This window comes from Typopeltis vanoorti, chromosome 22, assembly GCF_054136105.1.
Source record: "Typopeltis vanoorti isolate ZY-2024b chromosome 22, IOZ_Tvanoo_1.0, whole genome shotgun sequence".
Taxonomy (NCBI): Eukaryota; Metazoa; Arthropoda; class Arachnida; order Uropygi; family Thelyphonidae; genus Typopeltis; species Typopeltis vanoorti.
The window spans coordinates 96,794,199-96,819,636 of NC_143570.1; the positions used below are offsets into that span (position 1 = coordinate 96,794,199).

The 25,438-nt window shown below is 44.3% G+C and overlaps 1 protein-coding gene across 1 annotated transcript in view; it reads right to left on the reverse strand.

The window, feature by feature from the left end:
- The window catches only part of LOC150094581 (transmembrane protein 19-like), a 195,796-nt gene extending 170,603 nt beyond the window's left edge, over positions 1 to 25,193 (reverse strand). The window contains exon 1 of the mRNA XM_090412037.1: positions 25,039 to 25,193. Within this exon, the coding sequence (XP_090268163.1) occupies positions 25,039 to 25,126 (88 nt within the window). The 5' untranslated portion in view covers positions 25,127 to 25,193. The remainder of the gene's footprint in view (positions 1 to 25,038) is intronic.
- Positions 25,194 to 25,438: the final 245 nt, after the last annotated feature.

The following is a 25,438-nucleotide window of genomic DNA, read 5'->3' on the forward strand; positions in this document are numbered from 1 at the left end:
ACGTAATCCTCGCTTATTTACCGCAGCGGTGAAGTGGGGTTTCCAACTTAAATTACTCTCAATTGTTATCCCGAGTAAGTTTCACTTCTATTTCCATCCTGTTGCAGTTTGAATTTGTTCCGCAATTTCAATCACGTAGGAATAACTGCGCCGAGAAGTTCATTTTACGTGCTAATTTCGCAAGTTAAAATTTAGACATTCAGTTTGAGTCATCGGACTAAAGTGGGTTTGACTGGAACCAGTTCATTACTTTTTAAAGGTCAGCATTCACCGTGCTTAGCATTTGTTCGGCTGTGTCCGAAGACAAACTTAGGACGGGATCATCTTCACGAGCGTTCATTTTTGCTGTTTAGTTTTAAGATGGCGGAAGTCCTCGAAATAAATCCGAAATAAAATCCTTGTGGTACACCGCAATCTAACCTTTTGAAACCGGTTTGGAAGTCCTTTCGCTTGCAGCTTAAAAATTCGTGCGCAAAACAGTTTGTTGCTTTTTCGTTTCGTTGACCTACCGCAGTCGGTGTTCCTTTTCGTTAATTTTTCGTTGCGGTCTTCATAAATCATTATGAAGAACCGATATACCATCTTGGTTTGAAAGGATTTCGCAGTTCCGCGACATCCTTTCCACTTTCTCACCTTCCGAAATGAATCCCTGCCCGATTGCTCGTTTATCGAAGAAGCAAATGCATTCGGTTAGGTTTAAGGGAGGAACAATTCAAGTCCAAAAACGAGTATTTTGTCTGTCACACGTTATCAGTTTTTAGGCAGTTAAAATTGTTCCTGCTTCGTGTGCGTTATTTTTTCCCCTCAATTGGTGACACTTCGATTCTACAAGAGAATTTCTGTTCGACCCTCCCGCGATGCCTTCGTGCACTGAATAAAGCATCCACTGTAGTTCGCCACAGAATTTTTAAAATATGCAACTTATGGGGAGGGCGATCAAACGCATTCTGTAAATGCTCGTACATCAGCGAGTGTTTAAAGGGCCACTCGGAATCACGCACAGCTGACGGTAAGCCGGAGGGAATATCGCTCCTCAACATCTGACCTTTTACATTTGGACTAACACGCGAACGGCTGCGCTAGCGAGGCAGGCAAGGGTTTAAACAACAGCTTTTTAAAAACGCCACAACACGCACGCAGCGCGGGGCTCTCTGGTCTCGTTAATTATGAACTGCGACAGTTGCAAACGTACTTTGGAAAGAGCGCAGGCAGCTCGCCTACCCCTGCGAACTCATTATTTTAAGCAATTTCCAGGGCTTAGTTTCGACCTTCGATTTGAACGCTTATTTTTCTCCCTTAACTTAACATCAGTGAGCACGAGCATAAAGAGGGTGGTGTTTAAAAAATGCGACGGAAAACCTGTGAGCACAACGCCAACCCGTAGTGCACTTAAAGCGATTAAGAAGCGCTGGTGGAAGCAGAAGTTGCGAAGTCCTCGTCTTTCATTGTGAGATAACAAACGTGCTGGAAACACTTAACGATGTCATTTTCATACCTTCGGGGTTGCTGCAGCACCAAAACGGCTGAAAAGCCGACTTCGGTTAGTAGAAGAGTCCCACTGACATTTCATTCGACCAGCATCGTGGGACAAGAATTGTTTGCACGATCCAGCGATCGGCTTCATCGATACATCTCCTCCCGAGAAAACAGGAAACGTAGAGGTGATCTCCACGAATCTTAACGCTAAATCGTGAATTAACGATCCACGGCGATATAAAATGGCATTCGTACTCGTGTAATGACGCCGTATCTGAAACGGAGCAAACGCTCTCCATTCCCTGCTAATCGTAATTACGAGCTCACGTGAGGCGGTTTGGACTCAACGACGTACGCAAGAAAAAATATTTTCTTCTTTTTGGGGGTGGGGAGGGGGGATTTAAAGCAAGTTTCAGGGGGATTCTTATTCGAACGGGATCGCCATGCTTAAGCAGCTCTTAAATGAAACCCAGCGAGAAAGAGTTCGCGCTCTGCTGCTGCTCGTCAGCGATTCGAGTGGTTCTTGTAAGAAGATTACAAGGAGAGTAGCGACGTAATTAAGCCGCAGAGCCTCCGTTAAGCGCTCGTGTAACTACGGGGCTCAGAGGATCGTGAAAAGTGCTTTTCAACTCGTTACCGCAGATTTTTGCACACTCGGAATGGAACTTCGCGACTGCTGCTGTGAATCATTCGCACAAACCGACCGAACCCCTTCGATGGAAACGCGGACACAACACAACGAAGGTTCGTACGGAAATCGGTTGGATAAGATGGAGAACCAAGTGGTTTACGAGGGAAAGGAAGACACTTCTGATATTGAAACTTCGTTGCAGAAAAAAGTGCGTCAGAACATTTTTTCTGTTTATTGTTTGCAATTTGTTGATTTAATCGATAAACAAAACGATTTTATTGTTTGCGAATCGAAATTTTGGGCACCATTTGCATAATCTTAACTTAAAACAAGCGCATGGCTAATAACTCGGGGTTGGGGACGCGTACCGGCATTCATCTCGACATGCGTGAAATACTCCGCCATAGTTCACCTGTTACACACCCCATCGCTTGTGATACTTTATGCAAATAACCGGCTTCGAAGATTGAAAACTTCATTCGGAAAGTAAGCGATTAATCGATGCGTGTTTAATTTTTTTATTTCGAGGAATGACGAGAAAAACGGCAAAACACCAATCAGCACGCAACCTTTATCGAAAGTAAATCGCTTGTCGCATGGGATGTGCAGGCGCGCGCACACACACTGTTATTTTTAGCGAGACAAACGCAACAATATTGTTCGCTGTAGCGCAGCCAGCGGCATTAACTGCGTGTTGTTCCCGCTTATCTCCGAAATGTCACGTTTTCACAAGCAACAGCTCCGCTTCTTCGGCGTTTTCATCAAGTGGGATTGAAAATCGACATTTCCGTTACTTCGCTCGAAACACAAAAGTTGCGGAGATGTTCGTAAAGGAGAGGGGGGGGGGATATTTAGTGCGAACGGCGAGTGACAACACATCCCAACTTACACCAGCACGAGCATGATGTCTCCCCGAGGGGAGTACTTCATTAGTGACGGGTTCAAAATTACGACAGAAACGAAGCGATCACCGAGAGTTCGACTGCTGCTTCGCCAAAAACAAACACGTTCATCGCTAGATTCGTGGTTAGAAACTCCAGAAATTAAACCACTTAAAAACCCGCAGCTCGTATCAATCGGTCGTACAATGAAATTACAGTATTCGGTGTATCAGTTTCCCCGCCGAGCATCATCAGGAAGACTCAAATGCACCGGAAGCAGCAGAGCCAAACTCCTCTGGCTCGAGGGTCAATGAAGTCGTGTTACTAAAGCTGCGCGAGAGCGTTGCGCAGTGATCGTTTTCCTGGCGAAGTTGCTTTCGGGTCAACTAAAGGTTTCCCAAGGTGAGCAATTTCGCGGGATGCAGGAGAAGCAGACAAGGCGCGCTCAGTGACACGTTGTGTCTGGCGATTGGAGCGGCACCGTTTTTATGCAGCTCCCACCCACGAGATGCCGTCAACCTTCGTGGGTGTGCAGAGCAGAATAGGAACGTACTATTATTACCCTGCCGTAGAGGTCAAATGTCGAACGTTTCGTTTCAGGCCTGAAGCAAGGGTGGTCGGGTTTAGAGCAACGTTTCTGGTGTATTTCAAAGCATCGTCCCCTTAAGTACCGGAAATGCAGCAAGTGGGGTTTTCTTCCGAGGTTTGTCATTTTCAGCTTTGCAAAATAAATAAAATAAAAATTCTGGACATTCAAAATAACAATCGAGGGGATTTTAAATACGAGCTGCAAATGTTAATTGCAGAAGAACAGGTCGCCACTTTCTCCGATATTATTTCATGAAATTTTAACGAGAAATTGTGTCGTTCTGAGTGTGTGTGTTTAGTTTTGTATCGGCGTCATTCGGTGCAGAAATACTTTCAAAACAATTCCACGCGAGCAGTTTTGGCCCGCAGAGCAAAAACGCGTCTTTGGAATGGCAGAAGATTCGAAGCCATTCGTGTCGTCGAAAATATCTTTCATTTCCGGCTGAAGATGGACGTTTGCGTGCTTGGATATCCCACATCAAGCATTTCGTTTAAAAATCCAAATTAACAGGGCTTCAGAGGCTCGGTTACTTCAGCCGTAATTTAAAAAAAAAAAAAAAAAGCGGGGGGGGATGAGTGCGATAAACACCACCAACATTAAGATAAAAGATTTCCGAACGAATTCAAAAACCAGTCAAGCCAACAGATCACATCAAGTCCATTAATTCTTCGCTAATTAGAGAGAGAGAGAGAAGGAACCAGTTTGTGGTGCTTCGCATTTCTCTTAAAATTCGCGATTCAAATGCACTCCTCGTGGCTCGAGTTGCGGATTTAAATGTTCTCGCAATTGCAATTTTATCTTCTTCGCTTATAACCCGAGTCCCAACCGCCATCTTCGTGGGAAGAAAGTGCGCATTAAGACAGACGGAGAGCAGTTGCAGCCTTCAGGCCACACGTGACATTCTACGACCCTCAGTGCAGCCATCTCAGTGCGTGCTCCTCGGAACAAAACGAACGGAATGCAAGTGGACGACTTACAACATTACTTGGAAATCATGAAAATGAAACTCGCAGTAAAAACACAAAAATATTAATTTTTGAATTGCCTTCGAAATTATATTTCGGGGGTGATCTTCTTATTTTATCTTTGTAATGTACGAAAAGATCCGCGGGGTCTTCTCGTTCTTAATTGAATTTGTCTATTTCCAAACTAGTAAATCCCCCAGGAGGAGACGAAATAGTTTCGGAAAAGAAATAGCAAAGCTTCATTTCACGAAATCTTCCGGGGAAATCCTCAATGAGGGGAAATTGGAAGGAGAGAAGTGCTGCATCCACGAGTGTCCAATGACGTCATTTGCTACACGGATGAATTACTCCCAAGAATTACAATCAAGAGAATAAAAATTTGCGCAACTTTTTTTTTGGGGGGGGGGGTGGAGATCGATAACGTACACAATCAACACTAGTGCAATTTAACAGAACCGATGTGTGGGGGAGGTTTAAATATTTATTTTGCCACTTTGTACACTTAAGAGGCCATTCGACTCATTAAGTAAAAAGAAATATTAAGAAAACCAAACGAGGAAGAAATATTCAAAACCATCAAATTTGAAGCTGAATGTGGATAAAACGCTTGAGGGAAAAGTTAGGCAAGAACGCCTCCACACCGGTTTAAACAGATAATCTGCAAATTTGAAAAAAAATTACACGCTATGAGAATACGCAGATAATATCTTCGGTTTCCCCAACTTATGCTGTGCGGATAAAACCTTCGTAAAATCCAAACCACGACAAGAGAAACAGCGGAAGTGCTTAACTTGAAAGTGGAAGGAAAATAAATAGTCGGAACGGGTTCAAACATTCATGGCTGCGACATCACCGAAGTAACCCCTGAAATCAAATATTGGGAAGTTTTCTTAGGAACTTCAAGCATGCGATTGAATGACGGCCTCCCACAGTTCTTTACGACTCAAAGATTCGGTTGGAAAATAACACGGCAGAGGTTGAAATTAAAAGCAGCGAGGAGTCTTTGCAAAAAATTAACTCCCATCAAATAATATCAAGAACCGAAGCAAAACAGTTACGATGCTACGGATGTGCGGAGAATGCCTGCTCGGGGACTTCTCAAAAACGAAACAGTGGAAGGAAGGAACGCAGCTGCAGAACTTCTACGGAGATCGAAGTAGCTTTGGCTTGGATGGGAAAACTCTGGTTCGTAGTGCCCTCAACCCTTCGTAAGCGGAGGATTTTGTCTGGGGGGGGGGGGTGAATATGAAGCACATTTTTGTTCGCATACTGCACATATAATTTCCAGTATGATCAAACCGGGACTTGTGTGTTGGTGGGGGAAGGGGTTAATGCAAAGGCAACATTCCTTCCCTCGGCATTCAAGTGAGCACAAAAGTCGCAATGAACGCCGTCAGATGCACAAAACTGATTTTGTGATGCAAATTTTGTCTCTAACGCTGTTTAATAAACGCCATGCAGGGGGGTCAGGCAACGCGTTCTTTGTTAACCCACAATTCATCCCCCAAATGCAGACTGGTGGGTGCTGCATTACAAATTAAACCAAACCGCTACCCTACAAAGGGTGCTAGTCAAGAGAAATATTTTTTTCATCTTTGAGGTCTTCCGACCGTCTCCTACTGTGCACTTCATTTGGGGGATGCGTTAAGAAAAGGGATTGCTATGTTCCCTCACTGCAAAAGAATAATTCAAGGTGGTCTTCATCTCCTAGTAAGAATGTATACATTCTTACTAGGAGATGAGTCAAAGATTCCTTTGGTGTACTTGAGCAAAAGTGATCTCGTGTTGGATTGTGGGAAACCTTCTGGAAATTACGAAGGATTTTCTTCACTTCGTAAAAAAAAAAAAAAAAAAAAAAAAAAAAAAGCAGTCGTATTTCACTGCCTCGTGCTAGTACTGCACACTCGTATTCAACTCCATTCATGCAACATTTACGACGATCGATGACGGAGAATTCTCTTACACGGCAGTGACGAAAGAAATCAGCGCGATCCCTAATAGCATCGTGGATGCCCGCCTCCACCCCCCCCCCGGCACACACGATTTATAGTGAACTGTGATGACGGCGCGATAATCGAATGAGCCTAAATTTAACGCAGCCTCTTCTCACAACATCCGGGGGTTTCTGGAATCGGGAGTATTTCTCCCCCGTTTGTTTAATGCATCGTGATGCCGATTTTCGAGATCCGTGCGTCTATTGCGGATAACCTCGTTTAAGTGGAGGATTTACTTAATTGATCAGAAATGGTAGCGTCCGGGGACGATTCTTGCGAGGGAGGGGGGGGGAGAGAAACGAAGCTACTTGTCCGGATTACATTTTTTAAAAACAAATACATTTTATTTCGTAAGCTTCCTATTTTATTCTTCCTTTCTAGTAACAGGCCTATTACGACCTCTTCCCATCTTTTCAACAGCCGTCCTCTGTTCCCCGTCTACAAGTCGATATCTGGACTGGTCCAACAGCAGCCTCGTCATCGGACACCCCGTGCTTCGGCGAGTCACCCGTTCGCAAGCATTCTCATCACTTTCAAGTCTCAAAGAGAGAATTCGAGGACCCACATCGGTTTTGAACTAGAAAAAAAAAAAAAAAAACAAGATTGGCGAAATATTTAATTTCCGAAAGTGGCGCGTGAAGACACCGCTGGGATGTGGGACACGGCGGTCAAAGTGACGTCGATTTATTTTGAAAAAGGGGAAAGTGCGATCTAAAGAGATCTGCGCGTGGGATTGGACAATCGAAAAACGGAACCGTGGAAGTGTCGAGTGGGCAATTCGGTCGGAAATGCTCGCTGCGTGATTGTGCGCGAGACTGCACAAGCAGCTGGAATTTCCATGCGATCGAATTTCCACCGGAAAAACAAAACGGCATTTGGCCGAAGTTCACGTTGTCTGCTAAGAGGGGAGCAGCGAGGAATTCGACGGACTTTCATTCGAAGTGTTTGCGCATCATACGAGGGCAGACCACGAAAACCAACAACAAAGTTCACGTCCAAGTTTCGGGACTTTGCGTGAAGCTATTTGTTAAATAGACGCGTTAATGAGCGGATGCATTTTTTTTTTTTTTTAACAAAAGAAAAAATGTGTCTGACATCGCTTCCGGTAAACCATTATTGATGCTTGCGCGATTTGCGCAAGCATCAATAAATGTCCTGAAAAAGATGAACTGGCGACGGAAATAATCTCTTCCACATGGTGACGCAAATCGCGACAAGTGTTTATTATTTGACAAAACAAAACACGCAATTCGGATTCCCTCACAACCGCGATGCCATTTTTACCGAACTGCACTGTGGAACCACAAGAAATTGCCGATGTCGCAAACAGCGAGGTGCACGTGCAAGCGACTGGAATACAAATGGACGTCGTTAACACGAACCAGTTTCACACATGCGCAGGACCGAAAGAGAAACATTCTGGGGATCTAAAAAAACTTCCGAATTTGGCTCGGTAACCGAATTGGAGGCAACTTTCGAAAAGTGAAGTTCTCCACTGGTTTGAGCGAAACCGTGTGCAATCAGCACCGTCGATAGGGTGTAGCATAGAGGCAGCCTACCTCACGACGCTCGTTCCGCCATATTGCGGTAGGCGCTGTCGCTCCGCTAACCATTCCTGTTAGCGTAGTAAGTGCGGAAAGAAGTTTTTCCAAGCAACCGATTAAAACTTATTTGCGAACAGCAGTGAGCCAAGAAAGATTGGTTGGTTCAACAACCAATTATCGACTGAGGCAGACATAGTTTCTACTTTAAATTTAGAAAAGCTTATAAAGTGTCATTGTGCGATATCCCCGTAGAGCAAACATTCAATTAATATTATTATGGAATCGTTTTGCATTAATGTTTCTATTGTAATAAAAACAAAATAGCAATTGGAGATTTTCTTATATTTTTGTCTTATAATCCATCAGGGGCGATATTTAATTGTTTGCCTCAGGGCGCGATGTAATCTGGCGAAGTTATTGCGGTGGTTTTAACTTTCAGAGTAGCAAGAATTTTCTTACTCTTCGAATAGCTGTTGGCTTACGTTCCATGTGATTAACAAGAATTTCTCTACAGCCGCATACACCACACTCACAGGATTTACGGGGGGGGGGGGACGGATCTCTTTTGGGCTCACGGGCGGTGCTTGAGGAGGCAACAAATTAATATTGAAATATCCGCTTCTCGGTACGGAAAGAAGGAGAAAAACAGCTTAAGGTGTGGAAACCGAAGAAAGGCTCCTAAAAGTCCAAATCACGTGAACTTCTTTCGAGTTTATTGTGGTCGAAGTTAAAGCAAACAAAAATCGAAGGCGTAAGAAGAAAGATTTCCACTCCTTCTGTGCTCTTCTTGTTGCTTGTAGAATCCCGGGAAGTGCTGAGAAATTCTAAAACAGCGAGACGAGTTTATTTCATGGCGGCTTGTTGGATTCAAACACGAATTGTGACAGCTTAGAAGATAATCGAGTATCAGCAAAGCTAAACTTCGATCTCTTTTATTAAGCATCATGGAAGGATCAAAAGTTTAAAATCGACTCTTTTGGACTTATTTTTATAGAATCCCATCACGTGACGTATTTAAATCAAAGATGTTTGAACGGCAAAATACTTTGTCCAACACCGCAACGAATTGAAATAAAATGAAGCGAGGCCTGTGTTGGCTTTCACGACGTGTCGATGAAGCTCCTACAAGGTTCCCCCCCCCCCCCCCGATTCCACGGGTTTTGTTTTACGAAGCCATCCTCCTAAGCGAAAACTCACTCATCTTAGGGTATATGTGTTGGGGGAGGGGGGGTTAAAAACAGTCATTTTGAACCCAACCTTAAGCAGACGTAAGGAATTGGTTTCCCGGGGCGCAAACCCCACAAGAAATCTTGGGAACTCCCATTTGAAGAAAATTTTCAGTCAATGCTTTCAAAAAACTTTACTTTTAGCAGTGAATTGTGTGTCAAGAAATTATACGCTTTCTTAAGGTCGCAGCAACCGCTGGATTGGATTCGGCGATTAAGAGGCAGACGCTTTATTTTCCTCGGATCGCAGGAAAAAAAACAAAGAGTCTCCTGTTGTGACGACATCGCACATTTCACGCAACTCCATTGTTCTCTACAATCCCTTATTACGCAGACGCCGACACGAGGACGAGTCCCGAAGTGCTTACAGAACGGAAATGAGGAGCTCAAGTTCGCGACTTTCTAACGTCGAACAAATTTTAAGTGACGCCGACGGAATGGTCGGGGGGAAAGCAGGAAGATCGTTCTCAGTCGGATGCGCCACCAGCTAAGATAGACCCGATAATTCTCTCGCTTTCCTGCGTGCAAAAATATTGCGGGGGAGATTTTTTTTTTTTTTTGTTTCCCCTTGCTATTTAAGTTTGGTTGATCGGAACTGTAATAGTTTCATTTCCGGTTCTACCCAAATAAGAGTAAACCCTTCTCAAAAATCGATCTTTTCACCTTTTAGATAACTGGGAAAGATTAAATAAAGTCAATTCACTCGTATCCCCCCCACCCCCATCTTTACCATCCAGTTTTCGCCTTCACGAGAGCAGACGGAGGCCTCTCCAATTTCTCTTTCTCGGCGGTTCACATTCTGCCCAATCCCTTTACGCTGTCCATCAAACTGTTTCATCTGTTCGCGTCGTGTTCGAAGTAAATTTGACGAGAAATTATCTTCTCGTGTTTCTTATTTAGCCAAGCGCGAGAAGTTTGCACGCGAAGCAACTTGACGACCAGACTGCTTGCAAAGGGATTCCACACCACACCGTTTTTCCAAAGTATTGACTTTTGTTTGGGGGTCGATGTTTTAAGGAGCATCAGCATTCTTGTCGCCCATAGAATTCTTATTACCCCCCCCTCCACATAAATGAAAGCTCAATTGGTTTCGACTACGCGTCCTGGACGAGATTCGAGGTCGAATCCTCTGCGGCCTACGTTCTTTTTCCATACTAATCGCCACAAAAAGGTCAGAGCGGAAACCATCCTTTCAACGGCAGCAGCAGTTCCGAACATTCGCAGAGACTGGTGGCGGCAGAGGATGGCAAGGCTCGAACGCAAAATTCAACTTTTTAACGATTCAATTTCGGATCGATCACTTCGATACTTTCGCACTTTGGAGGGCGCTTTGCAAGTCGGCTATTGGGGCATTCGCGGACCATCAAACCTTGCAATGCGACGTTATTAAAGAAGGTCTTTTCCCTCGTTTATCTCCGAACTAGTAAAAGTTCATTCCAACTCGGAGAAAATGAGCGGCGCGATCCCTTTTGCTCGACCTCACGTGTTTAGAGAAGCGATGGAAGCTAAGACGATAAACCGATTGACAGGGATCGCCCACCCACTTTAAGTAATTGAAACGGACAACCCACATTGCGAAAAAGATGGATTTCCCCAACCCACAACTGTTTCTTGGCATTTGTTTCTTCGGATACGAGGGTCGGTTTCTTAACTGTCCGCAACGGCATGAAGATTTCGATGCATTCATTCAAGACGGATTCCTGTCATCTGTGATGACAGCCGTTACGTTGTGGCGCGAGGTGTTGAACGTGACGTAACACTTCCTTGTTTTATCTCCGAACGAGACGGCATTTCCTGTACGCGTCACCAGAGCTGGCACCGTTTCCAACAGGTCGGCGATCAATCGGCGGGTTTTTTCCTCTTTCGTTGGTTTCTTACGAACAGTAAATTTCTGCAGAGAAATCAAGTAAGGAACGAGTCGATTCTGATCGCAGAAGCGAAACATTTTGTTAACCTTGAGAGGTCTACAAACCCTAACTGGGTCATCGAAATACCCGATCTGAACAAACCACGGGATGTGAAATCGCGAAGTATTTGTTTGCATTAGTGGGAAAGTGCCCTTTGATCGACTGACCTGCCGCTTCAGACGCCTGGTCTCCGAAGCAAGTGAGACTTCGACCGACCGACATTGATGGGGTGCCCACAAATGCAAGTGGAATAAAAGCACTTCGCTAATGAATGCGTTTTTCTTTATTGTAGGTAAGAAAGACATTTCAGAGACCAAAACGGATTTCCACTGTTTGCTGCGAGTACGTACGGCCTGCTGCTCTTAATCACCAGAACTCGCTTTCGGTGCGCCCCCCCATCATTCAGCGAACGACGCCCATCTTTATTTTTCCGCCGAAGGCTCATTCGGTGCATTCTCGGTATTGCTTTTCGTCTCCCAAAGTTCGCCAGCTTCCTTCCATCAAGTAAACAATTTACAAACGCATAAAAATCCCTCGTCTTGGGGAGGACATCCGAAGAAAATTAGTTTCGCTTTGAATCGGAGCTGCTTTATCAGTTTCGGCAATTTCCAGTCTTGAACGAACGACTGCTGCCTTACGTCCACTTTCCGAAACTTAAACTCCGTAACTTAAAATTTTAACTTTAAAATTCACTTCAATTTCTTATTAATAACGTTTGTCATCTGGATTCAAGTTTGTTTAGGTGAACGAGAAACTTTCTCGTGGTTTGCTCATCGGAATCACCGCTCACGCAACTCCAATGAGCAAAATATCTTCGCGAATTGTTGCTCGAATAAAGAAAATGTAATCTCTTCCTTGATTACGATACAAACGGAGTCTGAAATATTAGCAAAAACTGGAGAAAACAGGAAGATAAAAAATCTCAAATATTTCTCAACGGTCGTCATGAAACGAAAATCAGGATTTGCCGTTGAACAAGGGTCAAGTCATTTTCCAATTGTCATGGGAGAGAAACCAGCGCCGAATCCATTTAACTCCGTTAGCAATTCGAAATGCATTCGCGCATCTTCTGATGGAATTCGAGGTGCGCGACCGTAAAATCCACGAGGGGATGTCGCACTGAATACGAGGGCAAAAGCCACCGCTTTTCGCCACTGAATACAGAAAAATATCAATGGCTCTTCCCCTCCCCCCCACCGGGGATGTCTAAATTGTCAAGTTACTTCCTTTTCCGATGTGGATCGTCAAATGTGAAGGAAACTTAAGAGACTGCCTTCGCCAAACTGGACGCTGCCGCTCCCGCGAGTCGCTTTATATCTTTTCTCCGCCTGTCCCCAGCGCGGCCTGAATGAACTACTCCGACACAATAAGAATTGTGTGCGTTGCCTACGGTCGCCCATTGCTCCTTCTGACACCCTATTAGTTCTTTATCCGGTAAGATATCTCACTCAGGGGAACATTTCTTCCCCCCCCCTCCCGTCGGAACACAAAAAGAACTGCTGGTAGAATTAGTACGACCAGACGAAAGCTCTCGCGAGAAAAATTCCACGCGCGTCATGAAAAAAAAAAAAAAAAAGATTCGGATAACAGCGGTAAAGACAGCGAATGACCTTTGCCTCAACGATTCTGATAGCACAAGCAATCATGTTGGATAAAAGGGCAGCCCGTAATCACACGGCGGGCTACCGATCTTTAGAGGGGATGTTTCCTCCCTCCTTTTTTTTTTTTTAAGTCGTTAATATTTGGGGTTTCTCCTTCCCTCGAATTCCTTCCTAAACAGAAGCTTCGAAAGCGGGAGAAGCACAGCGCGATCACAATCTAAGCACGGAATTAAGAATACGCCAGCACGTTTCGTCACTCACGGGGTAGGCGTATTCTCGTGATATTAAGGTGTCTGCCATCGAGCAAACAAAAGATTAGTGAGAATTTCGAAATCGAGCGCCGAAGGCAAACTCCAGCGCGCGTCACTCGCACTGAGAAATTAAAAATGGATTTTTGGTTCTCTTTGTTGCCACCCGATTTTAATCCAAAAAAAAAAAAAAAAGCATTTCTCAACAATTCCCTTCGAGGCCTTCGATCTAACGTTCATCAAAAACCTGTTCGCATTTGAGGTGCAGTTCTCTTGTAACGAGCGCTACGAATCGAAAATTGTCCTTCACTGAAATAATTGCACGATGAGCATCTGACATGCATTTCCCCACCCTCCCCACGTCTTGTTGAGGAACAGTCCGAATTTCCTCCTCAGAAAAGAGTTGCATCAAACTATGAAACGAGCGCACTTTCTCAGCGTGTACTAAAATTCCTTGCCAGCGAAGAAATGGTTGAAAATGCAGCAAAAGCGACCAAACAAACAAGTTACTTTCGACTGCGTGCGTGTTCCCCAACAGGTTTGCCTCCTTTGAAGAATCCGACTTGCTTTCTACAAGACGGCCGGGAAGGATTCCCTTCACCACTGTCGAAAAGCCATATAAAGGGTGCTCGTGTCCCAGATGGCAGCGGGACCAGCTCCATCCGAACACGGTTGAAGAACCGGGAAAGGGTTCAAGTAAGCCAAAGCCACTGTTTGCTGAGTGGCTTCGGCGGCTATCAGAAGAGTCCGAAGTTGCCTTAAAAAAACAAAAACTGACCTTTAAGCACTGTACGGTGCGCAATCAAACCCTAAGTCGGCTCTCGCCGAAGTGCCCGGTGCACAACTGCAATCTTTATTGATTCTGCCAGCTCCATGCTTCATTTTATTAATCACGTGCGCAGGCTCCTCCTCACACTGTAAAGAGCCCCGCTGCATTCCTATTTCTCAAGAAATTTCCTTCTTTCTGCGACAAAAAGCTCGAGCAGCATGAAATGCTTCCCGAACGTTTTTTTTTTTTTTTTTTAAACAGCAGCGACATGTTTCTTCGTAACACGCGCAAGAAGGCAGTCCAGGAAACTCCTTTCAATTGACAAGGTTTCCTTGAAGTGTTTTAAGCTTTAATATCCCCCCGCAGGCGATAAACGTCGAAGTTGCTCTTTTAAAAGGAAAAAAGCGAACTTGGCTTTCATCTTTAAAAACGCAGCCAACCTTTTGTTTTGCATGCGTACATTGCGAGTACAAAATGTTAGCACAAGAATGAAGGTGCTTGTAAATGAGAACGCTCATCGCCCCATTAACCAACATCGTGTTCGAAGTGTTACACGTGTAACGTACAACTTTGAAATCGGCTCCTTAAACGCGCACTTGACTACGGGGTCTCATTTTGTCCAAGGGCTCTAAGTAATCCCATGTGTGTGTGTGTGTGGGGGGGGGGGGGTATGACCAACAGTCGGAAACAACGAAGTGGCCTAAAACTGATTCTTTTCCGTTCTTCAAAGTTCGGAGAGTCTCGCCATGCAGGGTGCCTCATCTGGCGGGGGCATAAGATCGGGAAGTCCCTCAAGCACTAGAAAACAAGTTTTTGCAAGTTTCTGTTTTATCCAGAAAGCAAAAATCGATCAAGTGCTTGTTAAGGGCCAAAACGCATTCCCAAAGGGGGGTGGGGGAGAGAAAAAAATATCTTTAGGTTTGAGTGTAAACGAAAATAACGTGTGTGTGTGGGGGGGGTGTTCTCTTCGATCGAAATACGAATGTCAATTGCCATTGAAGAAAAAAAAATCCGTTTGAAACTCAAAAGTTGTTCTTGGATTTCTTTCGATTTCGCGATGTAAACTCCCAAAAGCATCGAAGGTTTTTCAGAAGTAGCTAATAATTCTAGGCGATTTCTTTAAGATCACACAACTGCTTGATGCATTGTCGTCAATTCTCACACGAATCACTGATAAATTTTGCGTCTCAAAGTTTTTTTTGGTTCGACTGTCGCAATCCGCTGGTTAGAATGGGATGGATCCCAATTACAGAACAGGCGAACGAGACCATCTTAGGTCAGGCAACAGCAACACTTCTTTGGAAAAAGATTTGCACTTAAAATACTTGCGTTCTTTCGTGAAAACCCAAGGTATAAAATTTATGCCTTTCCCCTATAGATATATTAATCCCCCCCTTTTTTTTTGCACGGCCTCTCTATTTTCATTGATTTAGACTTTCCAGATATCAGATTGTTGAAGATATTTTAATCGGGCTTTTAATTCTCTCGTGTTGTGTATTCAGCTAGCCATTGGAAGACTTAACAAATCGGTAATTTGTCCATCGTTACCTACGGCTGTGAAACCTGGATAGTCGAGGATGTGAAAGGGAAATCCTTAGAAAAATACTCGGCGAATGACAACGGTCTCTGAAGGGTCAGATGCAACCGCGAACTCTTTATAAAGAACCCACAATATCGAGTTTAATCACGTTCAAAAAGTTGCGGTGGACAGGACACGTTTTGCGTACGGAAAACGACTGCATTCTTAAGAAGGCTTGGTAAAAGACCAAGAGGAACAAGATGCCATCAATCAAGATACGAACATCCTATTGAAGTGTCCAAACTGGACAGACTGGGTTCGAAGCAACAAATCAAGGCTGGATTTGGGGTGTAAAGCCACGGGAAGAAGGGACTTACGTGGATTTCTAAATTCCTGTTACAAAATAAAAAGCAGAATTTTAAACAAATTAATAAAATATTCTGAAAACTTGAGAAGTAGAGAATGGATTTAGAAAAAGACGATCATGCACGGACCCACCCGCCTTTTGCCTAAAATTAATAATAGACAAAAGAAGAGAATGCAATTTAGAAACAAAACCTCAAGTCATTTATTAAGCGCTATCAAATTAAGTTGACATAAATTGAAGTATTCAAGACGCTGGCGAGCAGGGAGGGGCGACCTACTAATCGGGAAAAGAAATTCGCGATGCCTGTTGAATGAAGTATGTGTCAGCAGCTTAGCAACATCCTCTTCCCTTTCTCAATCAAACTTGCCGTTGAACGAGGAAGTCGTTGTGATCACTCACACACACACACACACACACAGCGCCCCCTTAAAAGAAATCTGAAGAGTGCAGGGAAGCTGCTCTTGACCTCCCCAGTCACGACGGCGCTCATATGCAAATTCGGCACTGCTAGGGAATGTCGTCTTACTAGAAGATAACTTTCAAGCCCAAAAGTCGGTGCTTTTTACGGTGCCAGTCGAAAGGTTTCATCTCGGCTCAGACATTCACACAAAGCAAGCCTCACTTTTCCGGGGCAGGACGATGACTGCGACATCCTGGCTGGTGCGACACTTGATCCCATTGTGTCCGTGAGGGGAAAAAATATTCTAAGCTCCCATGAGTGGTCCGACTGGAATTAACTCAACGTCCGTCACGAGAGTTCAAGTTGGTACTTCTGACTTATAACGCGCGATCTCATGCCGACTGCATCCCGTGGAAGGGAGAAGCGATCGTTCGGTCCATTACCGCAATTCCAGAGTTGTGCATTTTGAAGATCCTCCGAGTAATTTTGCGCTAATTTAGTCAGCAAAGGCTTCGGGCACGTGACATCTCGTGAAGTAATGAACTAATGGTCAGCCACAGCACGTGCAGAGTTGGGCCAACTCTCTCCGAGCACGCCGCTGTATCATACGACTCAAGGACGCGCTCGTCCCTCGCACAACTTTCATTATCATTAGCCCGTTTCCTCCCTCAACGAGGACGAACCGTTTCATTCTAGCCGCAATGGAAGTTGTTCGGCGTGCACTCGACTCCCGTGTAACTTGGAAGCGAATGCGTTCACCTGAATGTTAACGGTTGTGTGTGTGTGTGTGTGTGTGTGTGTGTGTGTGTGTATGTGGGGGGGGGGGGGGGTACAGGGAATATTTTAAGACCCTCTACAGTCCAAATCGACCTTTAAAACAATCAGCGAAATAAGAGGATTACTTCACTGCAACAACACTCGATTTTATGCCACTCGTGACCAATTAAATTCTCTCTCTCTCGCGTACACACACACACACACAGGCGGTCGCTATACATTTGAAGCGTTGGTAAACAAAGTGCGCACAATAGTAGAAACCTGATTTCGGATCGTATATCATCAAATTCTTGATATACCCTCTCAAGGGGTGTACAGGATATGATAGTACTACATGAAACATTTACGTCATATCGTATATGGGATAGAAAAGTATTGGTAATCGATCGGGTGTTATCCGAGGACCAGTCCAGGATAGTATCTCCCCCCGGTCCGTCCCCAACAAAAAAAAAAAAAAAAAAAAAAAAAAAAAAAAAAAAAAAAAAAAAAGTACACTCACACGTATCACTACTACGTAAACACCACCTAGGAAATTAAGAAGAAATAACCCGGTATTAATTAGATCACACAGGGACGAAACCAGTGGCGACCGGTGAAAATTTTAAGGGGGGTGCTGCATATATAAAACAAAATTTAAAAATATTTTTTTCCTAATCAGTAACCAATTTATTAATAAATAAATTTAAATGTTAAAAAATTGCTTTATTAAAAATATTTCACCCTCACCACGAACAAACACCAATAATAAAAGTTTCGTATCTCACAGAAATAGCGCGCGTAAGCATACGATACACTGCTCATTTGAGCATTGTCGGAATGACTCGTAACGTGCAATCACAACCGCAAACGAATATCAGCGAGACCGGCTGCGATTAGTCGAACGTTCCGAGTGTATTTGTTTCGTGATCTAAAGCGTTAATCGAACAATTCCAATGATCAACCATTCAATCAATGTCAAAACATAAGCTGTAACCTTTAACATGTTTTTTTTTTTTTTTTTTTTGCATTTATGTAATGTTGTAAGCGTTGTTATTATTTATAAACACAAACAAAATTTAAAAAATTTTCCTCGAGGGTGCTGCAGTGTCGCAGTGCTTATGTACGGGCCGCCACTGGGCGAAACTGATTCTTTCTATTATTCTGCAGGAGAACGACAAGAAGGTCACTGAAATCTCCGCGCGTGTTTGTTTTTCTATGAAAGCCTCGGTGAAACCCATCGAGTAACAGAAAACAATCCAAATTTCTTTTGAAGCTTCGGACGGGTGTGGAGAGGGAAATCGAATTCGAGGCAAACGGAATGCCTCACCGACACGCGGAGTAACGACACCGCTGTAATGTTATTGTTGAGGGAGACGCGACATTTTTATCCAATATAAATTTAAAATGCGCCGCAACAGCATTTATTTCGACAGCACCTTCGCAGTACGGAATTTCACGTTCAGTTTTCTAAATGCCGAGGAATGACACTTCTGCGTTGCACGTGCGCAATGGCGTAGCTAGAGCTTTTGCCGCCCCTCTCAACACACACCAAAAATCAAAACAAATTAAAGCACTCTGTTTATTTTTGAAGTAAAACTTTAATTTCAACATAATGTTATTAAAATGTTACAAAATAACATAAAATGTTATTTTTCTTGCTTTTCTGTTAGCAAAATCGTCGATGACAATGGCGAAGTCTATTTCATAGTAATTTAGGTAATTCTTAATCAATTTTATTTAGAAAAACTCCTCTCACAACTAGCAACACTTAAATCAATTTTGAAGAAAATTCGCAGTAGTATTACAATCTTTGGAAATGAGTTTTCGAGACTGCATTTTAGAATTAACTGCAAAAGTTAAAAAAGGTTCAAAGTGCCGCCCGGGGAGGATCGCCCCCTCCGCCTCTCCCTAGCTACGCCTCTATACGTGCGACAATTCACTCATCGCAGTGCTTAAAACAGGAAGGGAGGCCTCAAAGCTACAACTTGAGAGTTATGGGATGAGTTAGTTAGGGACGGGTGTTTGGCGAATACGTCAATGAATTTATAATAAAAAGTTACGTACCGGAGGGGGGGGGAGGGGTATTCAAGTTGTGCTTTTTTTATTTCAATTACTCTTCGAAACCCACATTGATTTGGTTTGTTATCTAATGAATAAAAAGAACGAACTCATGCGATGTTCAAATAAGCAAATGCCACAGTTGACTCACTGGAGATCCCAAGTTATTGGACGGGGGGGGGGGAACACCCAAGTCCAATTGCAAAACATAAATTACATTAACATCGTGTATTAATATATTCAGTGTGAAATGATTTTTCCGAAATGAGCTTTTCGTTAATCCATCTCGTTAGTTTTAGGCTAATTCCCATAAAATGTTTTGCTTTTCCAGCAAGGTTCGCCACTCACGAGAAAGATCAATAACACGTGGCGAAAAAAAAAAAAAATGCATTAGTCATCGAGTGAGTCGCACGTAGTATTCTCCACTTCTCCACCGATCGCTGTCTTCTTAAGGTGTTATCCACGTGCACCCATTTCGAGTTGAGGGTGACCCACGTACGCTGCTTATGCGTCTACTTCATGAAACGGCTCGGCGTGATTAATCTCCACACGTCACGAGCTTACGAGAGCTCAATTAAGCTCCGTGAAATGATCCGCACGGCTTAAGGCGAATCTAGCGATACAAGTGCGGCTATTTCGTCCTACGCCGCGCCTGCCAATCGATATGAATATCCACACGCAAGCAAAAGGTGTCGCAAGGGTTCAAGCATCGTTCACGAGTTTATTTCGAAACAAATAAACGGAGACGGGCGCCACCCACTTGGTGTTTGTTCCAGTACTTTTTTAAACTGTAACTACCCCGTCATTTGTGAGTGTTTTCAGTCCCTCCCCCCCGTATAGAAGCCATTCTATGAGTCAAAGCTTTTCTTGGAGTGCGCGTATTTTACCAGAAATAATAAAAAAAGGTCGTATCTTTTAAAATGATTCTTAATATGTTGGGGTCAATCCACCAGAAAACAGCGAGCATCTACGATCTCGAGAAGCGGGAAACAAATCTGCATTCTTGTTCTCATTGCCAAGTTGTGTACACGTACACACGCATTCTCTAAAGCAGTTTTTTAAACTGTGTTCCGCGATGAAAAAAAATGACAAATTCAAAGTTCTCCTGGAATTTGTCATTTTAGTTTACTAAGCATTTTTGCGGCTTATTTATTCTAAACATTCATGCGGCTGGAGGAAGATGAGCGGGTTTCTGTGCGACAAGAGGGCGAGTTGTAGGATGAAAGGAAAGCTGTATAAGATGGTGGTGAGGCCGGCGATGCTCCATGGCGCGGAGACGTGGCCTATAACAAAGACACAGGAGAGGAAGATAGAGGTGGCGGAGATGCGGATGTTGAGATGGATGAGTGGTGTGACAAAGAAGGGCAGGATAAGGAATGACTATATCAGAGGGACGATCAAGGTGGGACCGATCGGTAACAAGGTACAAGAAAGCAGGCTGAGGTGGTTCGGTCATGTAGAGAGAAGGAGTGAGGAGTATGTTGGTAAAGGAGTGGAGCGTATGGAGGTGGAGGGAAGGAGGAAAAGAGGCAGGCCCAAACTCAGATGGAGGGATAAGGTGGCAGAAGATCTTAGTGAGAAAGGATGGAGTCAGGAAGATGCCCTGAACCGGAGAATCTGGAAGAAGAAGATTAAAGATGGGAACGCCGACCCTGTTTAACACGGGATAAGGCATAGCGAAAGAAGTTTTCTAAGTCTTTTTCAGGAATAAATATTCACGAATATTTCCACTATAAAATATGTCGAAAAGCTCAGCCCCAGAACGCCTAATAGCATCCGTGTAGCAAATGTTAGTGACCAAGCCGTGTATTTTTAAACGTGGAAGTAATTCATGAATTTTCACACATCGAAACCTTTCAACATTTGGGAAAGGGAATACCGCTGTTTATGATCGATCATAAAAATTGCCTGCGATCGGATTATAACAATGGGCGGCGTATCCTCTGTTTTCAAAACTGAAAGAAATAACATCTGTGTTGCAAATGTTAGTGACCAATCAGCAAGGAAGTATAAAGAAAATTTTTCCACTGAAATTGAAGATCAAGGTAGTCTGGATCCGGTTCTCAAATCGAGTAATACCGAATACTTTCTTCGCAAGTTCGTATTGTAGGGTGAAAGTTTCGAAGCCGTAGTGCCGTGATTTTTTAAAAGTAACAGGCCTGCAGATTTAAATTTTAATATGAATAAGAGACAAGGGACTTGGTTTAATTTTGGTGTTAAGAAGTTTTTTGTTGAAGGTGTTTGTGACGCAGCAGATAGCGAGTCATCCACCTCCAGCCTGTAAAGCGATCTCAAGAATGTACAAAAGGAGGGGAAAACTACCAGCACACACGGGAAAGAGTCTGCATTCACTCGTAAGTACTTATATTATAAATATATCTGGTGATCAGAATGAGATATGTCAATGAAAACCAGCACAAATTAGTTTAATAATGTTTATGGTTAATTGATGTTTAATTAATTATTAATATTACCTGACACCTCCATGGAGTCCAAAGACTCATCGAGGTTCACCGAATTCACCAACTACAACGAACCGCAACTACACCAACGCATCTACCACAACAACCATCAGTATTTTCATAGGTAATCACAAACGTCCATGCCCACGGCGGGATTCGAACCCGCAGCCTTTTGGCTGGAGTGCGGATACGCTAACCGCTCAGCCAAGTTTTTTATTAATTAATAATAAAAAAAATCAGCTAAATTAACAATTAATTATTACAAAATAACCAAGGTGTTCCGTGAAAATCTCAGGATTTGTGAAGTGTTCCGTCGCGCTCTAAAATATCAGAACCGCAAACGCAGTCATCCCGAGGAGGACTTTCTATCAATGGAACTACGAACAGAACAGCGCGGAATATCGAGTGAGATAACACACGGAGTTGTGTCTGCTCTCATTCGGTGCGGAAGAAAAACAGGATGAAAAAGTGATTGGGATGCAAACCGCGGTTTAAGCTGCGTTCCATTTAAGGAAAATGAAAAGAACATCACGTGGCAGCCTCCATCATCAACACCCGATCAGAGAATGCTCGCTTGTTATTTTCGGGGGGGGGGGGGGGCACAGGAGCAACACCCGAAAGGGCCCGCTTGCTACACCGCCTCTTTGAGACGCCCTGCTAAGAGGAATTCAGCACGAACTGTTCGCTCTCTTCCCCGATGCTCCTCTTCATAGTTTCCGAAGATGAGCGAACTCCCTTTTATGTTTGGAGTGCAATGTGGGCTTGCATGGCGCAGTCCTACCGATGAAGCCCACGTGGGGAGCATCAAACGTTTCAGTTGATGCCCAGAACTCTGCATTAATGATAAATCGCTCGCTTTCCACCCACCCGCTAATCCCCGCTATCTTCATTCCACCACTGCCGCCGTTCCAGTGCTCAGTTCGTTGGAACCCCTTCCGTTAACTGCGTGTGAACTGTGATACATCGAACAACACAGCGAGTTACGCTTCGTCAGTCAGTTGTCGGTGCCGCAATCCTCCCCCAAATCCTCATTCTCGATCGCATTCACCTCTTGAAGCGCAGTTCCCTGAAACCGCAAGTTCTTAAAATTGATGTCTCCAGGGTGCTCTTGAAACGGAGGGCCCTCGTGTCATCGTTCGATTACTTCGTAAATACCTCCCGGAGTCTCCCGTCGGCTGACAGGGTCATACCTTTCCTTAAATGGATTCGCCGTCTGTGCACCTCATCGGGAAACGCACCCTTCTCCCTGTGATGTCGCACATTCTCACGCAACACCTTCATACAATTTCCGGAGATTTGTTGCTGTTCCTGTTTCGGCATTTTTCGTATTCACGCGCCTACCGAGTAATCGCTAGCATTTGAATCTCACCGGCTATTAAGCTCTTCGGATGCCACGTGAGTCTTAACCGGCGGAAAAGACTGAGTCGAATTGTTATGATGTAAGCTTATCGAATTTTTCAAGAAGGCGAGTTAGCAACTACCTTTTGAAAGCCGAATGGCAGGGATCCCCCCCCCCCTCAAAAAAGTGTAAACAGTTTGCGAATATGCGCAAACCACTAGTTTGTACATTCGCAAATTTCGATGGTGGTAGTGGTGGTGCAATAATATGCAAATTAGCAATGTTTTTTTTATTATTATTTATTCATCTTTGTAACCATCGCTTTTCATAAAACTTCGTTTTACGATGGCTGCGTGTTAAAAAAAAAAAGTGCCTCCGCAGAAGACGCATCCGGGCCCAAACCACAACACCTGACACGCGTGGCTGCCTTAAATTGACATTCCCACCATTCGAGCGCGTGCGTTGGTGTTATGGACCGATGTCTAGAAGATACACGAGACGTTTTTCGACCTCCGCAACGCTAGAGGTGAACGGTGACGACCAGCTTCACTCTCTCGACCACCGCTGATACCGGATTTCCAATTCCGCACCACCTACAAAGATCTCGCATTTCGACCTCGTCCCTCAACGTCTACCGGACAGCACCGCTCGTTTCCCTGAACGAAAATCGCCATTTTCATGACGACTGTCCGCTGGTTACCAAATCCGAACATCGCAAGAGAAGCTTGGCATCGCTGTTTTCGGTAATATTCGGATGAGGCGAAGCCTCGTCATTAAAAAAGGTACACTCGCCTACGGAGAGAGAGAGTGGCCTTGTTCGGAACTCAGCTAGGAATTAACGGAGCCTTTCCCTGTTTGCAGGAAAAGAGATAGTCGCTCTCAAACGGCCCGACGAGAGCAAAATGCAAGAAATAAGTGAGAATCTCATCGAGCAGCCATCTTGCCTGATTGGGAGGAGGGAAAGCAACAGGCTGTCTTCGCTGCTGTTTCTGAAAGCTCACGCGAGAATGGAGGACCTTTCGCCTAATAAAATATTCAAACGATCTTACTTTTCGTGGCACACCATCTTGTCATGGGTCGCGCGTATGGCATACTGCCAGTTACGACATCCAAACGATTTCGCTGTGGCTGCGTTGCTAGAGCGACCCCCCCCCCCAAATACCATTCTATGAATGATCAAATTTTAGGGTTCCGTTCGTGAAGTGGGATGGAAAACATTCAAGTTAATTCTCTGGTCACGGGTATCATTCTGTGCTACGCTCGTAATATTATACGGCTAACCTTGGGTTAGCCTGCCCACCCCGTTCCTTTCAAAGAGAAGGGGGAATGCACACACCCAATAAACGTGCCTCTGCAACAACAAAAATAACCTTTCAATGGCCGAGCATAAAAGTCTGCGATGATTGCCGAAGAGAGCGCAGGACGAGGCTCGTGAATTATTTGCAATTAACACAAAATCGGGCATGCGAACTATTCAAGAGACTGCCGCAGGAAGTAGCGGCAAAGTTCAGAAATGACAAACCGGTCATTTCTGAACTTTTTCGAAATGCTTACGACCGGGCAGGAGCATGTGCAGGCGAGGGGCGGCAGAATAATCACGGCCTTCGAGGAATGGCGAAGAATTCCACCGTGGGAATGCGAAAGTGCTTCCGACGAAGGCGAATGCAACTGCGGCACACGTTAAAGAACGACGAAACAAATGGATTGAATGAAAGGAAGGACTGACGCGTTCTCTTCCCTCGCCAAGTCAAACGCTTTTGAACAAGGTCACGTGGTGCACACATTTCTCACAAGGTACGAGTACAACCAAACAGAACGTCAGACGCTTAAACGAGGCGCATCGAAACAATAACTGGGGAATTAATCAACGATTGAAACTGCCGTCACGAAATGTGAACGCATTCATTCCCAAATGGAATCGAACCGACTCGTCCGATTCCGATACGGGAATGTGCACACATTCTTATGTCGGAGTATTACAGTCGCTCGCCTCGAGGCAACGCAAACAATAAAAACTGAACCCACCTGGAAAAGGACGTCGCGCGTTACCCGACAGCATCTACTCGGGTCTCTTGAGAAATAAAAATTGTCCACTTTCAACAAATCCCGCCGCTGATGACCCTCAAGATCGACACTATTCCCCTTGAACGTGCGTGGTATTCTCACACACTCTTTCGTTTCTACCGTCACGCTTCGTCTGCCGAGAGAAAGAATAAGAAGCGTCCGGCGACGGGTTACTTACGATCGTCGTCCTTTATGTGAGCTTAGGGTGTAGCAGTCAGAACGATAGAAAGAAGAAGACTCACCTTGCACATAATAAACGAACACGAAGTTGACGATCCAGTAGAAAAACGTCACCGAAAGTATAACCGCGGAAGCATGCACGAGAAACATCACAAATACACACACATGGAGCAGCGGCGAACGATCCACCCAGTTACGACGAAAACAAAATACGATTAAAGCACTTGAGCGGCATGCCAAACGTAAGGCGGAATGCACTACGGCGACGAGAGCGCCCCTAGTAGGAAGCACAAAAGAAAATCGACGAACATTAGCGTGGCCTTGTTGTTCGTATGCTAACGAGGAAATCATCGTACAAAACGTATGACCTCGCTCGCGAAAGTCACTTCAAATCAGATTCAATTCCGTTTTCACTTCTGCTTCTTACTCGTCATCATCGTCTTAGAAGGAAGGTCGATAATT